The sequence below is a fragment of the Triturus cristatus genome, chromosome 7, assembly GCF_964204655.1.
Source record: "Triturus cristatus chromosome 7, aTriCri1.1, whole genome shotgun sequence".
NCBI lineage: Eukaryota > Metazoa > Chordata > Amphibia > Caudata > Salamandridae > Triturus > Triturus cristatus.
Genome location: NC_140590.1, coordinates 1,626,908,123 through 1,626,932,382, shown reverse-complemented (window position 1 = coordinate 1,626,932,382; position 24,260 = coordinate 1,626,908,123). Strand labels below are relative to the sequence as shown.

Here is a 24,260-nt window from a genome sequence, read left to right as displayed (position 1 = left end):
GTGACCCATCCAAAGGCCACATTTTATTTGAACTGTGGCAGTCAGTGGGGGGGGGGGGGTATTTGGACAGACGCTGGTGAGGGAAAATAAGTTATTTATATGATTTTCCCTCGTGGTCGTCTGTTGAAATTAGCAGTATTTTACTATTAGGGTGTGTAAAACACACCAGTACGTGTCCTACCTTTTAAATACACTGCTCCCTGCCCATGGGGCTACCTTGGGCCTACTTTAGGGCTGAGTTACATGTAATAAAAGGGAAGATTTGGGCCTTTGGCACACCTGGTGCACTTTACTAGGGACTTACTAGTAAATCAAATATGCCAATCATCGATAAAACAATCACCAATACAATTTAGACATCGAGCATATGCCCTTTAGCACTGGTTAGCAGGGATAAAGTGCCCAGAGTTCTGAAACCAACAAAAAAAGTCTGAAAAATAGGATTAAGAAGGCAAAAAGTTTGGAATAACCCTGCAAAAAGGGCCAGTTCCAACATATGTCAAAAAGAAGGTGGAGGTTTGCAGACTGTAGGGAAGAATAGACCTTATAGGCATTTCTGGGTTTTGGTGACAGAGTATTCCAAATCTTAGGTTCCAGACTTGAAAAGACACGACTACTCAGCATTTATTGAGATATGTAAGACTGTAAACATGTTGTTAGATGATTTGTTTGACATTGTTGCCCATGTACTAGAGGATTACTTATAGCCAATAACTATGATTTATTATTTTGTATTTTGCTTCTATAATTCTTCTAAAAAGATGATTTCTAGTTTTCTCAGTAATCTCTGTGAAGGCAAGCACATTGAGTCTAGAAAGTGGTTAAGCATTACATGATTTTATCCATATTTTTATTGAATGGCTTCTTTGGGCCCAATTGTTTTTGATCTTATATACAGAAATCTCAAACAGTAGAACTAGTTTGACAGGGCACCTAGTGATTTCCATCTTTGTAGTGACGCAAAGACTTGCAATTGCAGTTACCAGGAAAGGAAATAAATGCGTCTGGGAAGTTTTGACTGAGGGAATTATTTTTTGTATCTTTTATCAAGACTAGAGTTTCCTAAGAAACAATGTTTCACATGCTAACTGCCCACTGCATTCCCATACTGTATCTAAAGTTTCAGGAAACACTTGACTTAAATGTAGACACTAACATGCAAGAGGATGTAGCCTTACGGCTAAAGCGGTCGACGTTGAAGCTGGGGAACCGGGTCCGAGTCTTGGCAACGACACTCAACATCTTGTGATTCTGGGCAAATCACTTAATCTCCCCGGGCCTAACAAAAATGAATGTGTCCTTGTGTAACGAAACTGGTGCTATGTAAGGTGTCTGATACCCGATGTCTCGGGTCTAGTTCGCGCTATGTAAAACTATAAAGAAAACGAACCAAGGCTATCCTACAGACATCTGTAAAGTACTGGGTATTTTAAGCCCAGCGGTGCAGGGGAACACACCCTATGACTTCGGGGTTCTTCCTGTTTCAGACCTACAGAAACACAGAGTCTTCTGGGTGAAGTCAAAGATCAGTTTATTGGCTGCAGACCAATTACAGGCGTCCTAGAAGTACAACAGCGTGTATGTTCTCAGGAGACTGCTGAAAATCACAGAAACGGGCTTCTCCTTAAATACAGATTTTCCTGCCTCAGGCATACATTCCTAGGTTTATGGCATGGTCATTCAAAGTGTACATTACAAACGAAAAAGCAGAGTCATGATGACCATCCCACATTCCAGTTAAACAAGCCCGCAATTATTTACACAGCAAAGCTCAGATCCCACATCAGATATCTATAGGCCCCAATAAACATGAGCATCTCCTGTTTTGGGAAACAAGCCATAAAGCAGGAACAGCCAGGTGTGAAAGAGATTAGCTGGAGGCTTGTGTAGGATGAAAAGACTTTATGGTGTGTCAAGCCCTGATGCTAATCACGGGTGGCCAGAGGACGGGGAACTCGTGAGACCAGTTTGACCTGGGGCAGCGGAGCCAAGCTGCCCATGTCACAGGGAAGTCAAGGAAAGGCACATGTGCTCTAAAAGGCCCGTTTTAGCTTCATGCTATATAGCCTATGTGAGGGCAACCATAAGATGGCCACCGATACAAAATGGAACCCACGAAGTGATGTAAAATAGCGTATACACAGTGCATTCATTGCTAAAACGTTACAGAAAGCACTCGTACATACCGCATTAACCATTCGCGGTTCACTATTACCGAGATAGACAGGGGTAGGGCCCTGCCTCCTACGCGGTCCCAAATTCTAAAGTACGACAGACCCTCCTTTTGCCCTTACATAGGCAATAACTACACCCATTTCAATCCGAGTCTAGGTCAATATTCACGAAGTCATGGAGATGTTGCTGTAGCATCATCCTATTACTTAGCTCGTCCCTCGATACAGGTTTCCTTACACATAATGTAGCACAGAGGCCACATATCGCAGGAGCACACTGTATACACAGACAGAACAGGAAAAGGATGGCTAAGATCATTCCAATGACCATCAGAACTTTCCAACCCCAGGCAGATATCAGTTCCCAGAACCACCCCACCAGTGACCAATCTCCTTTATCCACGTGTATGGACTCAGATATTTTATGTAGTTTGGAGATGGCTTGATAAACTGTTGGAGCATTGTCTGGTATGAAAATGCAACAACTGGATTGGATAACCTTACATACCCCACCGCGGTCTGCAAGTATGACGTCTAGAACCATGCGGTTCTGCAAAGTCATGAGGCGATCCGCTTGGAGCTCAGCTGTCAAATTACCAAGGGCACCAGCCGTAACATTAACAGTGGATTCAACTACACGAGTCAGCTGTCTCAGGTTCCTACTATTGACCATAGGTCCCCAAAACGGCAGGAAACCCAAAAAGAAATCTCCCGCTTCCTGACCGGCAGTATCTTCCTTACTAATCACGCCTCTCACAATTCTGGTCTTGTGATAGTCAGAGGCGGCAGTAAATGTTGGCGGTAGCAGATTTGCAATATAACATGTGCCCGAGAAGTCAGGGGGCAACCATGTATATGCTCGGTCATTGCAGATAAAATATGTACCCTTGGCAGCCAAAAACGCAGGGGAAAACTGTGACGGAAAAGTGTACGTTTCAGTACAGTCACTTCTTCCCAGTTGAGCTCTAGGATTCTGACCGTTACCTTGCAAACAGAACCGACCTATGTGGGATACGACCCAGATTGGGGATGAGATTTTCCGCTGTCTTTCACCCAGACTAATACTATACCCCGTCGCGTTCCACCCTACATAAGCTCTCAATTCTTCTTTGGGAATGGATGAGTATGCGTCGATATCTCTACTCATATCGGCAACTCCTTTCACTAAAGCTTTGTTATTGGTGCTAGGTCTGATGGAACGCGGTTGTCGTGGGGAGTACGCATCTAGTGCATAGAGAAACATGGTCTGGAATGCCCATGACGATCCATTGTAACTATACGGCAGCACCAGATAGGGAATACCCTTATTAATGGTATGCGGCATTAAACCACACACCCAGCAATTGGTTGTATTCATGACTAGTTGGTGCTGGTGCAGGAGCTGAATAAACGAGTTATTCACAAACTCTGATCGTCTAACTTGTTCATGTTCAGGCAGAGGGTGAAAAGAGTGTGAGGAGGTAGTAGGAGGAGGTATAGGCTGTATAGTGGGGGCAATGGGCTCTTGAGAGGAGAAGAATACAAATCCTACAGTAAACATTACCATACTACATAATACAAACAGGCATAAAAACACAAAACGTTTGCTTTTCATTATTCTACATATTCTTGCTTTAAAATTCATTTCCTCAGTGAGTCTCTCCATCTTACAAAACTCCATCCTCTAATCGTGCCGCTCGCGGCGGGTGAGTTTCTTCTGCTAAGGGGTACGCCTGTCAGTCCAGGGAACGCCCTAGACCAACCAGAACCGTCGACCTAACGTCTTCGGCCTGTACCCCAAAATCTTGGCACCGCGACCCTGCGGCTGAACCCGGATGGTGGTTCAAAAAACAAAAATCAAGAAAGTCCTTCAGATGGGAGAGCTCTGGTTATCAAAAAATAGAAAGGTAAAAGGAAAAGAATATTTATTTGTCCATAGGCCTTGGCCTTAAATCGTAGCGAGAACGGCCAGGTACTGTTTGATCTTGAAACAAAAGTTCAGGCTCTGTAGTGTCCAATCGAATTGACGGTGGCACAGCTTCTTGCAAAATGTCGTCACTTTCCTGCGCTGAAGCTGTGCCTTTTATGCGTGCATCACTGAACGGCACAAAATGAGGTACAGTGTCTGTTTCAGAGTCTGCGATACCCTCCTGGACCCGCTGGTCATACGGCAGAGGCAAAGGGATCCTTTTCACGTGGGCGCCGTGGATCCAGTTTTTCTTCCCCTTCACTCAAATGGCTGATCTTGTCGACAGCAGCACGAGGTGAGGGCCAATCCAGCGGGGCTCCTCATTGGTTTTCCGCTGAAAGTTTTTCACAAGGATCCACGTGCCTGGTTCGATAGGGTGTCCAGGAGCTTCAGAAGCCGGGGGAGAGTATCATGCACCTGTTGGTGTAAAACACGCAGTTTAGCTGTCAATTCGTGCAAGTAATCAAGTAACACTGGATGCTCGATCTCACTGAATTTCGTCGTTCTTGGCACACCCCAAACATTGGCCGGGCGGCCAAAAACGACCTCGTAGGGACTAAGTCCCACCCGTGAATGCACGGTCATTCTAGTGGACAGGAGTGCTAAAGGCAGGGCGTCAGGCCATTTAAGACCGGCGCTCGCCTGGATTTTGGCCAACTTAAGTTTTAGAGCGCCGTTGTAGCGCTCTACTAATCCAGCTGATTGGGGGTGATTTGCAGCGTGAAACTTCTGCCTTATACCTAGTCCCTCACACACATTCTTCATCACTTGGCCCACAAACTCACTCCCATTATCACTCCACACCATTCTTGGCATTCCAAACCTAGGGAAAAATTCCTTTACAAGGGCTTTGGCTGTGGACAGAGCAGTGTTATCTTTTAGAGGATAGGCCTCTATCCATTTTGAGAAAGCGCAAACAACCACCAATACATATTTCAGGTTGTTGCACCTCTCCATGTGGATAAAATCCAACTGCAAAACTTCAAATTGATATGATGGAGGCGCAAAATGACCAGCTGGAGTTGGGGTTCCCCTACCAGGGTTGTACTTCAAGCATACCATACAATTCTTGACCACATTCTCTGCACCCTTAGGAATTCCAGCATTCTGCCATACTGGAGCCAACAACTTACTGATTCCTTTCGTACTGATGTGTGCCATTCCATGTGCCATAGTAACCACTGGAAGCACATATGCATCAGGTAACAACCATCGCCTATGTTCTGACAAATCAATCCAACAACCATTCTCATCTAACTTACCCATACTTTCTCTCCACTTGCTTAATTCTTTCTCTGTGGCTTCAGCTTGAAGGGACTTTACACTTTCTATTGTGTTTTCACACATTCCAACATCACCAACCCATCTGGCAGGGCCTGCAACATACATTTGAGTCTTTACATCTTTTGCTGTTTCTTTCGCAACTTCATCAGCAAACGCATTACCACGACCAACATCATCAGTGATTTTCTTGTGCGCACTGCATTTCATAATCGCAACTTGCAACGGTAGGGTCAGCGACTCAAGGAGATCATTCACCAACTTGCCGTTCTGAATCTTAGCTCCATGCGAAGTCAGGAACCCACGTTCCTTCCACAATCGCCCAAAACTATGAGCCACGCCAAAGGCGTACAGGCTATCTGTGTATATATTCACTTTCATTCCTTCAGACAACACGCATGCTCTCGTAAGGGCAATCAATTCTGCTGCTTGAGCCGAATTTTGTGGCACACGCGCAGTTTCAACAATCGTGTGCAAAGTCGTAATAGCATATGCAGCAGTCGTATCACCATTCGGAAGCTTGAAACACGAACCATCCACCCATAAAGTACCATCACACTCAGTCAGGGGAGTATCTTTGAGATCTACTCTCCCTTTCGTTTCTTCCTCTGTTCTGAACAGACAATCATGTTGCTCAATCTCATCTAGGTCTGCTGAAATTGGTAATAGTGTAGCTGGATTCAACGTGTTGCATCTCTTTATGTGTATATGGTTTGCTAACAGTGTCAGCTCATAACCAGATAATCGCGCACTAGTTAAGTGTTGTGTCTTAGTCCTGTTTAACAATGTGTCCACAGCATGTGGAACCATAACGATCAATGTATTATCCATTACTAGGCCAGCAGACTGTCGAATAGACATCGCTACGGCGGCTGTGGCTCTCAGACAACTTGGCAATGCCCTCGCTACAGGGTCCAAGGTTGACGAAAAATACGCGCATGGACGCGGTCTGTCGCCAAAAGGCTGTGTTAACACTGATAATGCGCAACCATCTTTCTCATGAACATACAATGTAAAAGGCTTGCTGTAGTCAGGGGTACCCAACACAGGAGCTGAACACAATGCCTTACGCAATTCCCAAAAACTTTTCTGACACTCTTCAGACCATGGGATAGGATTCGGTGTGTCTTTACATGTTAATGCTAACAAAGGTTTTGCCAACAAGGAAAAATTAGGAATCCAATGCCTACAGTATGAAGTAATGCCCAAGAAAGCACGCACTTCTCTCTGTGTTCTTGGCACACTCAACTGTGCAATGGCTTGAATTCTTTCTGGGGTCAGTTTCCTTCCCTCCTTCGATAAGAGATGACCTAGGTAGGTCACCTCTTGTCGACAATATTGCAGCTTTGAGAGAGACACTTTGTGATGGGAGGCAGACAAATGACGCAACAATGATAAGGTAGCGTTTTTGCAAATCTTTTCAGTATCCGCGGCGATTAGTAAATCGTCGACGTACTGAATGAGGATAGCGCCACTAGGTAAAACCAGTGCATCAAGCTGCGCTTTTAAAGCCTGACTGTATATTGATGGACTCTCACAGTAGCCTTGGGGAGCGCGTTTAAAGCGGAAGCTGCGACCTCCTAAACTGAAGCCAAAAATGTCTCTGCTCTCCTCTGCAATTGGGATGCTAAAGAAAGCATTCTTTAGATCGATCACTGAGAACCATGAAGCGGAGGCTGGAATCATGGTTAACAAGGCAGTTATATCAGGGACAACTGGAAACTGTGGTACAACAATCTTATTAACCTCTCTAAGATCAATCACGAATCTGTAAACAGGCGGCTGTGAAGGGTCCGTTGGTTTTAAGACAGGTAAAACAGGACTATTACAAACATTGCCTCTTGTCTCTTCAATTACACCCTTTTTAATCAAATCGTTGACAATTTCTAACAACGCTTTCTGACCTTCATTGGAGATCTTATACTGGGGAATACGTGGCAATCTGACATTGGCTTTTTAAGTGACCACATATGGCCGTATTTCCAAAAGACCCACATCATTGGGACCAGTGGCCCAAAGGGCATCCGGAAGGGATGACAATTCAGGTGGCATTGCATTTTTAGACAAATACATCGGGGAAATTACTTTCTTGCCTAATGTAAGTTGTACTCCTGAAGGAGAACAATATAGCGTTGCATGCAATCTTTTTAACAAATCTAAGCCTAGCAAATTTTCACCACAACCGGTCGTTAGGATGAGGGGTGCTTTTAGCTCACAAGGTCCAACAGAAAGTGACATAGGACTAGAAATCGGGTTCTTAACTGGGGCGCCAGAAAAACCTACTGAGACATTCATTTCGCCAGACAAAGGCGCGCCAGGGAGTTTTGAATGCATAATTGAACTCTTCGCAGCACCAGTATCCAACAGAAAGGGCTCCGTTACATTTGCTGTAGTTACTTTAACATAAGGTCCGCTCTGATCCACTGGCACTGAAACAACTCCCTCTCTCTGTCTACGGCTGTCCTAGTAATCATCATCTTCTACATTGTCATCTTCTGCATAATAATCATTACTGTAGTACTGAGCTGTATTACCAGTCGCATTGGCTTGCTGATCAAAGGTATTTATGGTATTTTGGGGTGGAAGAGGACGCGCGTTCTGGGGAACATTTCCACGCCCTCTGCCTCTAGGAGCTTGCTGACCACCTCTACCTCTTGCGCCATACGCATTACTGTTACGCTGCATTAATTTTGGGCAACTATATTTAAAATTACCTTCCTCTTTGCAATATGAACATTGGTTGGGACCTACAGGGATTCGCGGCTGATAATACCCATTCATTTGCTGATTATTCTGAAACTGTTGGGGTTGCTGATAGATACCTTGTGTTTGCCTATAATTACTCTGTCCTCCACGTGGCGGGTAGGCCTGCTGCAAGAGGACCTTTGTCTTTAGTTCTTTCGTTTTCTTATCTGTTCTATCCTTCTCATCTTTGTCTCTATTCTCATAATACTGTGCAGTAGCCAGTATTTGCGCTGAAGAGGAAACAGCCCAAGAACTTTCTGAGTCTTTAAGTTTCTTACACAACTCGGGGAGTAGGTTCTGCACAAATTTATCAACAAATAACCGTTGGCCACCTTCAGTGCTCATGTCTTGATCACTGTGGTCGATAAAGGTTTCTTCAAACCTGGTGAAGAAATCAGACACTGTCTCATCTTTCTTCTGCTTGCATGCGGATAGTTTGTCCCAATTTACGCGCATCGCGGGCATTATGGTCTTCATGTATGTAATAATTCTACCAGGGAGCGCTGCTATGAGGGGCTCAGGTTTTGCACCACCAACTTGTCTAGTGTCTGCAGCAACAATATTAGCCCATGTGTCACCTAGTTCTGCAGCGTGATCTATATTACGAATGGATCCCCATAAAGGCTGTGGAACCACATTCTCAAACAGCATATCTATGTCGGCTAGATTCATTACACATGATTCTGCAGTTTGTGACAACTCCTTATAATATCCTGCAGGGTTTTTACAGGGATCAGGCAATGTCTGTTTAAGTGCTAACACCTCAGATCGCTTCCATGGGACATGTACCCAAACACGCTGAAAATGTGCTGGAGCAACAACAATACCTCGAGCGGCATCAGCCACAACAGCTTCCTTCCATACCGGAGGTACTTCTCTCATGGGGTATTGTCGCGCTTTTCCCTCCTTCCCCACAGGGAAATCCTGGTCAAACAATGATTGCTGACAATCGCCATTTCTGAGGGACAGTAAAGTCGCAACTGCTTTATCTACCTTGGGGCCCACAATTACACCTGTTTCGAAATCAAATCGCACTCGACACAATTCCTGTGGGTTTGGGTTTGCACCCTTATCCTCCAATTCCTCACAGAGGAATTCACACATTTTATCAAAGACATACCTCTGTTTTGGGGCATCCCATTGGTGAAAAACGTTAACAACCTGTTCCACATCGTAGAGTGAAGGGAAACCAATCCACCTACGCGCCAGATGATCTAACACCTCTTTCTCTTCGGGACCAGGTAGCTGACTACGCAATTGCTTATGCTGTAAAGCAGGAGTCGCACTAGATGACCCAAAGAGAGGCGACATTAAACTAGTAACTACATTAGCCAGTCGTTGTCGTGCTGAAGGAGAAGTTGAGGCGAAAACGGGGGGATAAACAGAGGGAAGAAAAACAGATTCAGATACAGGTACCTGGGTAGTGTAAGAAGGAGCGCCAGGGGAAACCGCTGGTGCGCTAGGCAAAGTCGCAGGAAGCGCGGGGGTAACAGGTAGCAAAACCGGCGGCCCTTGAGAGGGCTACACTGCAGGGATAGGAGCCAGCTGAAGAGGAGCTGGCGGCTGCGGGAAGACTTGCGGCATATTTACTAGAGGCTGCGCATTTACAAGCTGTGGAGGTGCTGTGGCATTTTGCGCATATGGGGGTGGCGAACTTAACAAGTGGGACATTAGGGAATCTTTCTCATTCTCTTTTGTCTCATCTTGCACAAGGGGTGACAAAACAGGGTAACATTTATCAATCCCTAGTTTGCGCTGTCTATGTAACTGTTCCTTTATTTGTTCCTCCTCATTATCTTTAAATTGCACAGCTGCTTGCATCACTGACATACCTCTCTCTCTCTTATCCCTTTTCGCTAGCTTTATTTCCTTCTGTTTGGCTTCCTTTCGCCATAGGCGGAAAGAATCAAACATCGCCGGCCGGGCTCTCTTTTTAAACAATTTAACTTCCAAATTATCTAAGATATCTGTATCGAAACTACCATTTTGGGGCCATTTTAAAACACCGTCCTTTCTGGTGTATCGGATCCATACTTCATTATATGCAATGGGGCCCACGCCATGTTTTACATAAAGCTCATTAGTTGGAGTTCCAATTGGAGGAACCGGACATGAATCCTCTAACTGGAAATCCCTTCCACAACCCAAACAAAATAATCTTCCAAATACACTAGCACCAGGCATCTTCGCTCACTAGTCTAGTTCCAAACTTCAAAGGATTATCGATTACGATAGTCTCGTGAATACATGAGTCCTCTGGCTTTGGCGTTTGCAAACTCCAAATCAAAATAATACCGAAGGATACCAAATTCAAACTGGGAGACGCTCCACTTATACTTAACTGAATATTGATGATCGATGGCGTCACCAGAAGATTCTCTCGATTGTTTCGCTCTACCAAAAAATCGTCAAGGGTCCAAAACAGGGCGATTAATCAGGGCAGCAGTCCTTCGTAGCCGTCGGGACGCGGAGAACCTCGCAGAAAAGACCTTCGGACCACGTCGACATGCAGGGGTCGATGAAGTGGCGGCCTTCCTCCAGAATTTCCACACGAAGCTCCTCACGAACCTCTGGCTTGGACCGGTACCGCTGAAATCGCCCCACATTGGGTGCCAACTGAAGTACTGGGTATTTTAAGCCCAGCGGTGCAGGGGAACACACCCTATGACTTCGGGGTTCTTCCTGTTTCAGACCTACTGAAACACAGAGTCTTCTGGGTGAAGTCAAAGATCAGTTTATTGGCTGCAAACCAATTACAGGCGTCCTAGAAGTACAACAGCGTGTATGTTCTCAGGAGACTGCTGAAAATCACAGAAACGGGCTTCTCCTTAAATACAGATTTTCCTGCCTCAGGCATACATTCCTAGGTTTATGGCATGGTCATTCAAAGTGTACATTACAAACGAAAAAGCAGAGTCATGATGACCATCCCACATTCCAGTTAAACAAGCCCGCAATTATTTACACAGCAAAGCTCAGATCCCACATCAGATATCGAAAGGCCCCAATAAACATGAGCATCTCCTGTTTTGGGAAACAAGCCATAAAGCAGGAACAGCCAGGTGTGAAAGAGATTAGCTGGAGGCTTGTGTAGGATGAAAAGACTTTATGGTGTGTCAAGCCCTGATGCTAATCACAGGTGGCCAGAGGACGGGGAACTCGTGAGACCAGTTTGACCTGGGGCAGCGGAGCCAAGCTGCCCAGGTCACAGAGAAGTCAAGGAAAGGCACATGTGCTCTAAAAGGCCCGTTTTAGCTTCATGCTATATAGCCTATGTGAGGGCAACCATAAGATGGCCACCGATACAAAATGGAACCCACGAAGTGATGTAAAATGCGTATACACAGTGCATTCATTGCTAAAACGTTACAGAAAGCACTCGTACATACCGCATTAACCATTCGCGGTTCACTATTACCGAGATAGACAGGGGTAGGGCCCTGCCTCCTACGCGGTCCCAAATTCTAAAGTACGACATCTGTGGTACATTGTCATTTACAGATCAGCGCGTCCAAAAATGCATTGTGAACTAGGGTCCATAATGGTTTTACCTTTCATAGGAGCTCTAGTTCTTTCCATCCTCTTTGATAATGTGTTCACCATAGCACGTCTCTCCTTGGCACCATTCAAACCTTGAATCCCTCCCCACTTACTTCTTTCATACTTAGACTGCAGAAGTTCATTGGTCTCCCATTCTAATTTATTCCTCACAAATGAAAGGAACACATTTATTAATCATGATCTTCATTACTTTATCAACGCACTTTGGTCTCAATCTTGATGGGTGGTCAGAAATCCCATTTTGGGTGCAAATGCCTGTCTTCCCCCCGCACCCATCCCTAAAAAAGTTACATTTTGGGCACAAATCGCATGTGTTTGTGATTTGCTCATGGAAATCATGGCATCAAATAGCACACATGCTTGAGTCACAAAAGTAACAAACATGCTTAACCGAACGGGGACTAACATATAATATGTGCTATTCCCTGGTCTGAGGTGTCAGACTCGGAATCACTTACAAGTTGCTCACCCACTACTTGGAGCACTTTGTGCAAAAACAAACTAGTTCATGCACAAATTTCACCTGCATTTTGCAGGACTATTGTAATCTGGTTCTCTGCGCTTTATTCTCTCAACCAACCTCCCACTGCTTCTTGCACTGTACATGTTCCCAGTGGCGGATCGCACAGGTGGCGCTGTGGGGCGGCAGGGCAGGGTGCGGGGGTAGTGGAGTTCGACCTACGCTTCACCACCCCATCTGGGGTAGCAGGCGCTACATGAATGGAAACCTTTTTTCTTTCTCTATCCCTCCACTATCCTTCTCAATCCAAATAACTGACAACATATCCACCACTCAAATTACTCTCATTATAATAATTCACCACTAATCTTTTCTGGGTTCCGAAAGAGCGTGCTACTTGCTGAAAAAGCTCTTCAACACCCCATCAAGGGTAGCAAGCGCTATATAACTGCAAACCTTTTCCCTTCTTCTATCCCTCCACTATCCTTCTTAATCCAAATAACTGACCAATATCCACCACTCAAATTACTTTCATATTTTCACTATACTAATTCACCACTAATCCTTTATGGGTTCCGAAAGAGCGTGCTACTTGCTGAAAAAGCTCTTCAACACCCCATCAAGGGTAGCAAGTGCTATATAAATGCAAACCTTTTCCCTTCTTCTATCCCTCCACTATCCTTCTCAATCCAAATAACTGACAACATTTCCACCACTCAAATTACTCTCATTATAATAATTCACCACTAATCCTTTCTGGGTTCCGAAATAGCGTGCTACTCGCTGAAAAAGCTCTTCAACACCCCATCAAGGGTAGCAAGCGCTATATAAATGCAAACCTTTTCCCTTCTTCTATCCCTCTACTATCCTTCTCAATCCAAATAACTGACCAATATCCACCACTCAAATTACTTTCATATTTTCACTATACTAATTCACCACTAATCCTTTATGGGTTCCGGAGTAGTGTGCTACTCGCTGAAAAAGTGCTTCGACGCCTCGTCAGGGGGAGTAAGCGCTATATAAATGCAACTACAATACAAGAATACAATACACCTCTTTCTGGTTTGCCAGGTAATTTCCCCACGGTGGCACATCAGTTTCAGGAATGGGTTACAACTCGGTCCCGACTCTGCCTTATTATCTGCTATTCTCTTTCACTTATAAAATTGTGTTTATATTTTACATATCTACTACGCAGCGTGTTTATGCTGCTCCGTTCACCTTGTTTTCTCCAGAGGAACTACCCATAAAGTGGTCGGAATGATAAAAGGGTTTTGGGCAATATGCTGGGTTTGTGGCGCGTTATTGATAGAGCAGAAATTTCTCTCCTAATGAACTCTTTGGAGCCTGAGGGACAAGAAATTGTGGACAGTTCACCTGATGTTTTCTGAGCAAGAAGAAAGAGAAGGAAATGAATTTGACATTTGCATAAAAAAGTTGGATCTACATCACGTGCCCAAATAAAGTACATTAGTTGAATGTTTTCATGTTGGCATGTATGTTGACTGATGTTCATCAGTATGTGTTAAGAGGAAAGATGACTTCAAATGTGGAGCAATGAAGAAACTGAAATAAACCTGCTCTAGGTAAGGTGTGCAGTTCTGGTGCATTATACAGACTTTAAAAACGGTCTTGCTTTCAAGTTTTTGTGTAATATTTGCAAGAAAATGGGTATTACATTAAGTGTTGTAAATCTGGTTGATAGGACAGTAGGATATGTAATGAGTGATGAACCTAAGTTATTGCAAGCTGGTATGAATGGGAAGACTTTGCACTCATTAAATAAATGTGGTTGTCTTAAAAATCTGGCATGATCCGGCCCTCCAGGACCGACTTTGGAGAATTCTGCTCTATAAAAAAAACTCTTCCTTGGCCCCCTCTTTCAGAACGTGCTGGCGCATTGGTACGTCAGAGACGCCCATTCACCAGCTAGCCAATCACTCGCTCCCAAACGCACATTAACAGTCAGGCCTTCCCCAGTTAGGCCATTAGAGCCCTCTCTCCTGTTGCTAGGGAGCACCTGTCACGGATCCCTCTACCACTAGGCCGCGAGCAGCACTGCCGCCTAAGGGGGTCCAAGGGAGAGTGCACCCTGCTTACACCCCCTCCCCCTTCCCCACTGGAAATGGCCTGCACAGCAGTCCTAGCGTTCACCAGCTCATACACTCTGCAAAGGGACTCCACAGCAGCTGTATAAAATGACACAAAATATAACATTTACATTTGACCATTCACCCAGCTGGGCCTAGTCGTGTTCGCTTTTAATTCCCTTTTACAAAGTAATGTGAACACATTTCTAGCAAAACAAAAAAAATCTGCAGTTTATCAGTTTTTGCATGCTGTCTATGAACCCTTACTTCAACCTTTTTTTCCAAATTCAATTTTGTTTGGCTAACAAACGAATCAATATTTTTTTGCCCGAACTCTGCATTTCCGTTCCTCTCTTTTGTGGCTTGTGGGTCTGCATTCCCCAGTCTGCCTTCCACACACGTTCACGCAACTGGTTCGGTAATTAGTTCTCTGGAAAACCATCACGCAGGTTGAGCAGGAGGCAGTAATGTTAACCCGACAATGCGCCTGGTAGCACTTCATGCTTGAATGAGAGACTAATACATTGAAAACAATGCCATACATTTAAGAGATTTCAAGGATTTTTAAATTATGCGGTATTTTTTTCTGACAATTAATGTAATGTTTTGCACCAGTTATATAGTGCATACCACGCATATGTGGGCCTCTGAGGCCCTTGCCTACGTGGGCAGCATGTCAGTTCCCAGTGTAAACAATGCAGTCACCATGAATGGTTGGTGACAGTAAAGGCGCTCAGTTGGGGTTGCATCGATGGCCTGATGTTCCATCTCTAGTTTTTTGGGATTGTTTCGCGAGTATTGAATATATAGTTGGTCAGTAGCCCAGATACTGTGCCTGATGGGAAGCTTATATCACAGTGGGCTTAATGAAATGAGTCTGCAGTACATATGGAGACAATTTATGTCGGTGCTTGTTGAAGTACCTTGCAGAGCACAACTTCCTTGATGGAATGAGGGGATCTTGGTTCTGATAACTATCGATTTTGAATTCTGACCATTTTCTGGCCATATCATACGAGTCCACCTGCCACAGTTTTGTGTCTTTGGATGAAAGACCATGGTGATCAGAATTGAAAGTTCTTCGTAAAGTGTTATCGATCACAGGTGAATGTGCTTTCCATCAATCACACTGTCTCCCTCCCATATATCCAGCTCCTGCAGATGGGGTACCCAAAGAGGTGATCAAGAGGGAGATGTTTATAGTGCAAAATGTGGGAACCTTCTCTAGACGTGATAGCTCTTGCTATCGGAATAATAGTGTCTCTTGAGCACTAAAAGGCTGACAGTTTGAAATGTTGTGGATTCAAACAAAGTCTAAACAAAAAAGACCAGATTGTTATGCAGAAAAACAGCTGAAATTTGAGGTGTTTCTGAAAGATAGTCCTCTGAGAGATAGCGCACAAATGTGTGTTGAGGTGGTTGCTACCCTTTGAGAAGGCAGAAAAGGATCAAACTTTCACACGACTCAAATTAAAAATAGGCGTAATCGGGTGAGAGGGAGGGGCATTAGAGTACATACAGGCAGTGCTTTAAATGGGCCGGTACTCACCGGTACTGAGTACCGGCACTTCTTATTTTTATCAGCCTGAGTACCGGCACTTCTCTACGGCCATGGAGAGTACCGGTACTCATGGAGGGCAGGCACATTGGCCTCTAGTGGTAGTAGCCTGTCTCTTGTTCAGCCAAATTACTTTTATAGCCCTGAGTTGAGCCCCCGCTGAACTATTCAGCGTGGGCTCATCTGCATGATATCCCAGTGTTCGCCGTCATGCTGTGTTGCAAGGAATCGAGGCAGCCCAGTGACAGCACAATGAGAAAAGCCATGGGAGGTTAAAAGGGCTTTAATCCCACCTGATTCTTTTGTGTGAGTGTCTGCTTATGTGGGTCTGTTTGCCTGCTTGTGTGTGCTTGTTTTTGTGAGAGAAATATTACAAAATAAGGAAAGGGTAAGATATCACTGTTTGACTTTCATTTGTTTAAGGAATTAACCTGATTTGTTTATAGAAAGACATTTTTCGTGTGTACTGCAACTAGTATATAAGCCAATAAACTTTGCATGTCTTGCCTTTAGCCCCGCCCCTTGCCCCGCCCCTTGCCCCACCCACTCGCTACAAGTACCTGCGCTATTTTTTTCCCATTTAAAGCACTGCATACAGGGCCAACTTGGAGTACTGGCAGGAGTCTGCAAATAATAAATTGAGGCTGTTGGTACCGAAGGCCTCATGGATCTTTCCAATGACTTTTAACTCTTCCTGCTTGAGCAGAGGAAAGTAGAGAAGGAATCTCTGCACTGTTATTTAGATGCACAAGCATGCACAGCACCACATTTTGGAGACATTGTAAGCACCTACTAAAAGATGTGGCAAATCCCAGGTACATATCATTGAAAGGGTCAGAAAGGTGTACACCTAGGGCCTGATGTACAACCATTCATTTTTGCGAGTCGCAAATCGTGTCAAATTGCGGCTCGCAATTTGCGACTCACAAAAATAAATGTACAACAGTGTCTCAGACACTGTTTGCGATTCCCAATGAGGTCGCAAATTGCATGCCTCATTAATATTCATGAGGCTGGAATATAGCAAATTACAACGCTTGCTTTTACAACGTGGTCGTTACAACGACTGCATTGTTAGTACGCAATACATTTACATCGCAAGTCATTACAACGACTTGCAGTAGGGGGCGCACTGGACTTAGGAATAGTATTATTTACTACTCCTACTCGCGCAACAGTAGGGAAGGTGTTGGAATTCATTTCCAATACCTCAGCGCCCCCTACAGCAAGTCGTTGTAATGACTTGCGATATAAATGCTTCGCGGTACTAACAATGCGGTTGTTGTAACGACCGCGTTGTAATAGTACTGCGATGTAATGATAACGTTGTAAACACTGTTTTCCATGAGGCTGTCGCAGTTTGCGAACCCATTGGGAATGGCAGGCACTTATAGGGATGGTAGCATGCTGGGGTCAGCAGACCATCATGTATGTGATTGCCTTTTTAAAGCAGTTTTAAAAAAAATTGCAGCCCGTTTTCCTTAAAGGAAAACGGGATGCATTTAAAAAACAGAAAAATGAAACTTTTCAGTTCCATTTTATAATGGCAGGCAGTAGTCCCTGGGACCACTGCCTGCTCTTAAAAATATTTCCGCACCCATTCGCAAAGGGAAAGGGGTCCCCCGGAGACCCCTTCCTGTTTGCGAGTGGCTTACCACTCTTTTGAAAAGGATGGTACACTGCCAGTGTTTGCAAAACATTCTTACATGGGAGATGGACTCGCTATTAGGAAGGGACGTCCTTGGCACGCCCCTTCCTAATGGCGGGTCGCAAACCATATTTTGCAAGTCGCTAATAGGTGAGTGACTCGCAAAATATGGTTTGTACATGGGGCTGACCTATTTTGCGGTTGCAAAACGGGCCAAATTCCCGTTTGTGACCTCAAAAACAGGTCGTACATCTGCCCTCTAGTTCGGTAACTGCAGTGGCTCTTTTCAAATGTGCAGTATATCAAAAATCCTTAAAGGAAAGCAACTATTTAATTACAGATGCAATTTGAAGGGAGGTGTGGTTGGGGCCCTGGGGGGCGTTCAGTCAATAATAGCTCGGAGTAAAAAAATAACTTCCAAAATCTTAGGCGTTCTAAATGGAGTATGCAAACACCATGAAGAACAGGCTGATCCCTGTGGACCAGTAGCCTAAATGTGTGAAACCAGGAGAAACTTTTGTTTCATTTGGATTCAGTTTACACTTCTTGATACACACATGCCCGGGATGTAAGTGTTCTCATATACAGTTATCCTGAAGCACTAATCGAATTTGTTAGATTGCCTCATGAGCCTGCAAATTTGAATCTGAAAGTTCTGAGAAGATGTATCTGAGGTCATCGTTAAACAGAATCGGGAAGAGGGAAGAACTCCGGAGAATTCCCAAACCACAGAAATCAAAGTAAAAATTGGAAGGAAAAGTGATGATGATAAAAATAATTGAGCCTTTGGAATTGATGTAAATCATGAAGTATGTACGACCTTATCCCAATCCAAGCGAGGATGAGAATTACATTATGAGCCATGGTAAATTCTCCTAACAGGTTTCCTAACATGAGGTGTGCAGTACATCTTAACCAACATCTGATCTCAGGCTGTTGACCGCGCAGATAATGAATTATGCGGTGAGATATACCGGTCTGAAACTGGCCTACATCAAGTTTAGAACTTTATCATCTACTAAAGAGTTAACAATGGAAATGGAGATTTTATACTAGCCCAAGTTATTGGGTCTTAAAGTCTCAAGGAATGCTTATTCTTTAGGAGAGGGCTTTGCGAAGGCATTCTTAACCCAGGGTGGTCCTTGGACCATCAACTAGGAGGAATTTATTGCGTGGCACCGCCAAACTACCAGCACAGGATGGGTATCTAAATTCTTGGAAATCGTAGGAGGGCAGATGTCAAGAATTGAACCCTCCACCGGCCTTGGACTGAACCCTCCTCTATGATACATGGGGCCAGTAGCAATACATGCATGTTCAATTAACCAATGTCCATTATAGGGTTGCTTAAAATCATGTTCAACTAATACTGGGGCACCATAGAGACAAATATACTATAAATATTGTTTTTTTCCTAATTTGTATAATTGGATTCAAGTATTTTCCTGCCATTCTAGTGCTCTCAGTACACTGCTGGGGCATGTGGGAGTGCCCCCCCCCCCCCTGCAAAGCGTCCTAGACAAAAAAGTTTGCCAGATAAAAATGTGTAACATTTATAAAATGTCAGGTGCCTGGGCATGTTGGTAGAACAAACAAGTCCTCACGTTAAATATATACATCTAGAGAGACGGTGTGAGCCTTCCATTGGCCTAGGATCTTGTGAAGCACTCTTCGACAAAAAACTATCCTCATAGGCCAGTACGTTCTAGAGACCCTATTCGGCATAGATTCTGCCTGGCTCTAGCGTCCCTGAATAAACATGAACCTGACAGAGTGACTCGTTTACTCATCTGCATCACATAGGTGAAGACAGGGGTGTTTCACTCCTCTGGGTAATGCTGGGTCCTGCAGTGTCTCGAGTTGCACTCTTGTCTAAGGCAGCCACCCAACACCGCCTATGCCTTCTGGTAAAAAATGTGGAGTCTGTCCTTCCCCGGCTGACCTTGGGTTCCTCTGAAGTACTGCCAGGTCTCAAGCCCCTCCAATATAATCATTTGAACTTGACCCTTCCTACAAGCCTATGGGAGCAGCCCTTCGCCCCAAACCAATGATGGGGGGTCTGGTGCTCATCCTGGTCTTAGAGCCCTGCTCTCAGTGTACATCTCTGTTGCTAGTGCCGCAGTTGTTTTGGGCTAACGCCAGTAGAGCCATGAGGTGGAAACTGGTTCAGAGTACAGTGAGCTTGCTCCTCAGGGCCAGTTTGGGAACCACCTGGCAAAATGTTCAAACAAGCCACTCCAATCGAGCACTGGTGCCATGGTGGCTGTCATGGGTAATCATGGCAGCCCACTTGGCTGTAAAGCAGCCTGATAGAGTTAAGCCTAGGATGCTGTTGATGGCATACTGCTCCTTATTAGGGTTTATGGGGATAATCTGCAGTCAGGTTGGCCCTCTTCTCCTTTTTGTTATGACAGATATTGTTCTCCATGCCCCACTCCAATTGTTATAACTATTGTATGCTGATACGTTACTGCTTCTTCAGCCTTTACTACTAGTGCACCACGTTCTCTGCAGGTCTACGACAGACATGACCCCACTTGCTCTGGTGCCCTAGATCTGGGCACTCGTGGGACTCCACTATGCTTGTTTAGCATTGGTATTACTGCTTGGGGAGGGGGCTACGCCCACTTAACTAGTCATGTCAAATTTTTCTGCTGTTTTTTTCGTATTTGATGGCCAAGTGCTATGCTGTATCCTCTACGTCACCACTGATGTGGGCCAACGATGTGTATCCTGCATATTTGCCTGACTATCACTGCTTATTGCCTGGTGTTTGTTTGTATTGCCCTGTACTTATAACTCAAAGAAAAGAGATTTAAACAAAAAAAGTAAATTAAAGGAAAACAGTATTTAAAACAAAAAAAGCAGCCTGTTAGCCTTCCGCCCATCTGGAAAGTACCAGAGTGGCAAAATGACCCACCCAGTTGCTCTCTACATGTGCACCCTTTGTTGAGGGGTGAGGAAATACGTCCCCTCGTTCTGAACACCACATCTCTTCGATAAGCTTCTTATCTTAAACATCCTTCTCCTCCTTCCTGGTGTCTACAATGAGCAGGGTAGGACAGCAAACCCACTTCTGTATTGAATAACTATGATATACTGGTTCGGTGGAGGGTTTTGATTAGGACAGGAAGAAATGACGCGCAAGAAAATTCGCAATAGAGTATGGGATGCAAGGAATAATTACGGGCTGCCAGGTCAGGGGAAACAAACCCAAGAAAAACCCTGGAAGTGTGTGGGTGCGGACCCACACTGAACATTAGAACCAAGTCCCGGGCACACGTTTAGGGTATTGGTTTTAGAGTAACAACCCACAGTTAAAGTACTTCTTGTGCACAAATGTGAGGGTCGACACCAGAAATTTCTTTATGATGAATTTTTTATCACGTTCTTGAAATGGGTACAGAAAGAAAAACCAGCTGACACGTGTTTCGTCACCTGGGAACTATCCCGTGACTCTTCAGGGTTGAACGGACAGAAAATTGCGGCCGTGCGATATATCGCTGGACCGGTGATAATTCCAACCCGGTCTTAACACGGGTAATTTTGTGAAAGGAGAGTGTGGAAATGCCACATGAAGTGAAAGGGGAGGACAGGTCTGTCCCTCTCCCCGAATGCTCCGAGTCCCAAAGTAGTACGCGGACAGGTAAGTCTGTCTTACGGGAGGTCCCGTTAATGCAGGATCGTTTTCTGGTAGTGGTATGATGCTGGGCCTGGCATAGTTACCTAGGCCCTGATTACGAGTGTCCCGGAAGGGGATACACTATGTACCAGACCAAGTAAATACCGACACCATGGTCTGCAGAGGGATTGAAATTTAGGATCTAATTGGCAGATGTACGTAGCTTTTTTGAAGTCACAAATGGCCTGATTCACAGAATGGGGCCGAATGAGATTGCAAAAAAGCATTTTTTAATGCACAAATCCCCAATTTCTGATTTGGTAACCTATTACCATATTGCAAATTGGGTTTGCGACTGGGTATTAGGAAGGGCCGTGTTTAGGACGTCCCTTCCTAATCGCGACTTGCAGGGGTATGTGTGAATGTTTGCAACCGAAATTCAGTCGCAAAACATTCGCATTTTACCACCATCTTTAAGTAGGTGGTAACCCATTTGAAAACGGGAAGGGGTTCTCAAGGGACACCTTCTCCTTTGTGAATGTATGTAAAAACGTTTTTTAAGAGGAGGCAGAGGTCCCACGGACCACTGCCTACTCTTAAAAATGAAAAGAAAACTTTTCATTTTGTTTTATTGAAACACATCCGAATTTTCTTTAAGGAAAACAGGCTGCATTTCAGCAAATTCTTTTTATTTAAAAGCAATCACAGATCTTCTGGTCTGCTGACTCCAGCAAGCCACCATCCCTGTGATTTTAGCGATTCCCAGTGGGTCGCAAACCGATACCTACCTCATGAATATTAATGAGGTATGTCTATATGCAACCCACTGGGAATCACAAAATGTGTGAAACACACATTAGTACATTGGTGTTTGCGATTCCCAAATAGTGAATTGTAAAAAGTCTCTATTTGGTCATCACAAAACCAAACCTATGTACATCTGGTCCTAAGATGGCAACTGAAAGATCCTCTTATCTCCAGAAAAATGTTACATCCAGAAAATAATCCATCAGCATAATTTCCTTCACTATAGGTTGTATGGTATAGGAAGTGACTCTGGTAGAGATTCTTGTAGGGATGGCAAAAGTTTTTCATGGGGATGAAATCTCAAGAAAATTTACATTTTTGTGTTATATGAATTTTGTTATGAAGTTTGTGAGATTTCATTGGTGCAAAATTGTATGTGATTTTTCCCATTGGAAACTATCTCACTGAAAAAGTAAAACCTACAGCCAAGTGATGTCCTCCTCAAACTAGTCTCTTGTGAGTATCTTGCTTGACTTCTACACTTGAGGCATGCCCCTTAGTTATGTTTTATGCAAGACACTGGCAAGAATATTTTGTGAAATTTTACAGAATTTAATGAAAATTAAATTGGGACTTTACCAACCATACTTTCGTTTGGATTTAGCAGTCCCTTCATAACAAAGGAATCGAGGTTTTCAAACTTAAACAGATCCGGTTCCAACCACACCCTGAGAACCACGGTTCATCCAGACTCTGAGGACTAATGTAACCCACTATCGCAGGCTTTAGCAGGAAGGTCAGAATTTAGAAGGAAAAGGAGGAGGCACATGAAGACGGCTAGTGAATTGGTACTAGTGGTGACTGGCGATAAGATGTGTTCTGGTTTACTAAAGGTCTCAGTACAGTGTCGGACAGGCCAACGGCTCTGAAAGGTTCCCAAGGCTGGGGAAGCATCACCCCGTGTCTGGGTTAGCTCCGTAGATCTCTCACTTATTTCCATGCTCGTTCCACCATATAGGCCTGTGTGGATGGCCCAGAGAATATCACTTCTCTACTTCCTTAACTTTGTCAATGATGGAATCATTCCTCACCATGAGGCTAAACTAGACGTGTGAAGCATGTGAGCTGTTAAATCACGGCCATCCATGCAGGAGTATATAGTCAATCTCCACAGAGCTACGCGTGCATACCTCCAAGGTTCACAGCACATATTAAGCAAGATCATGATGTGCAGGCCAAGCATGTCCCTACAGGCCTGTGAGGTACACCTCCAAGCCATTGAGTGACTTTAAAGTCCTCGTGCGCCCAGGGACGGGGGCCTCCCTGGCTTCATTGATGCTCTCATACAGGTTCTCGGCATGAAATTTCCTCTCAGCTTTGCCTTCTTTGCCCTTCGTGGCCCAGGGCAAGTCGATTGTCTCATAAGCTGGTTCCTCCTGCACCAATTGGGCAGTGCTGCTGGGTCCTGCTCGTTCTTCGCTTGGTTGTTGGTGGGGAATAGCAGCATGGGTTTTTACTTTAGCTATGTGCACGTCTTTCTCCAGGATCGCATTCTCAGATGAAGTTGCTTCAGGGAGCAGGGGCTTCTTCTTTCCGAGTTTGCAAACGGTGGAATACATTTCTTCCAACTGCGAAAACAAACAAAACACACATGATTTTTTATTCTCTGCAGCGAATACTAAACTACCCTTCACTTTAGTAGATTGAAATATATCAAAATAGGGATATGTTATGACACTCGATGGTCAGCAGGTGGAAGATGGACTCAGTCATATGTCAAGCCAGTGGCTGTACAAGATGGGTTAAGTCAGAACCTCTAGAAAGGCCAGTAGAACAACGCTATGATGTGTCACATGTCAAGCATTGCCATGAGTTTTCAGGAGGCCGGGGGAGTTCCTGCCTTGAGAATAAATGATTTAGGTGTAATACTAGAGCTCCCACCCCCCCCCAAACTTACCTTTACAATTTGGCCCATTGCTGGTGGGGCCTGGGGGTCCCGGACAAGGCGGGAGCTGTCCTGCAGGTCCTTGTGGTCTCCCTGGTCAAGCAGCTCTGCCGGTGTGGTCTTCCTCAGCTTCTTCACACAAGCGTACTCCGCAGTGATGGCTGCAGTGTTTTCATTGCACCCTGATGCTGAAGGTGGTGGTTCAGTGTTTGTCTCTGCACTAGCATTCACCGCTGCCACACAATTTCCTGTAACTATCTCCTGAGGTTTTTGGTCTGGGTTAGGCTTCAGGTTTGAGTAGATTTGATTGGGGCTCCTCCAGTCTCCCCTAAGGCCAGCATGTGGGACTTTAGGAAGCACTCTCTTCTGGGGAATGTGATTACTGAGGCCCTGCTGTCCCCCTGATCTGTCCAAAGGTGATGAGTAATGGTAGTCCATGCTCAGAGGTCTGCGGTCTGTAAAGAGAACAGATTCAAAG

At 44.7% G+C, this 24,260-nt stretch overlaps 2 protein-coding genes across 6 annotated transcripts in view; one reads left to right on the top strand and one right to left on the bottom strand.

Annotated features, from left to right (window-relative positions):
• Positions 1-24,260, top strand: part of ARFRP1 (ARF related protein 1) — a 366,770-nt gene that overhangs the window by 70,724 nt on the left and 271,786 nt on the right. The gene's annotated exons all lie outside the window — the stretch shown is intronic.
• LIME1 (Lck interacting transmembrane adaptor 1) overlaps positions 22,429-24,260 on the bottom strand; it is a 61,548-nt gene continuing 59,716 nt past the window's right edge. For both annotated transcript variants that reach the window (XM_085619609.1, XM_085619610.1), the window contains 2 exons: positions 23,795-24,237; positions 22,429-23,465 (listed from right to left, as the gene is read on the bottom strand). In XM_085619609.1, coding sequence (XP_085475735.1) covers positions 23,085-23,465; positions 23,795-24,237 — 824 coding nt within the window. In that variant the 3' untranslated portion in view covers positions 22,429-23,084. The remainder of the gene's footprint in view (positions 23,466-23,794; positions 24,238-24,260) is intronic.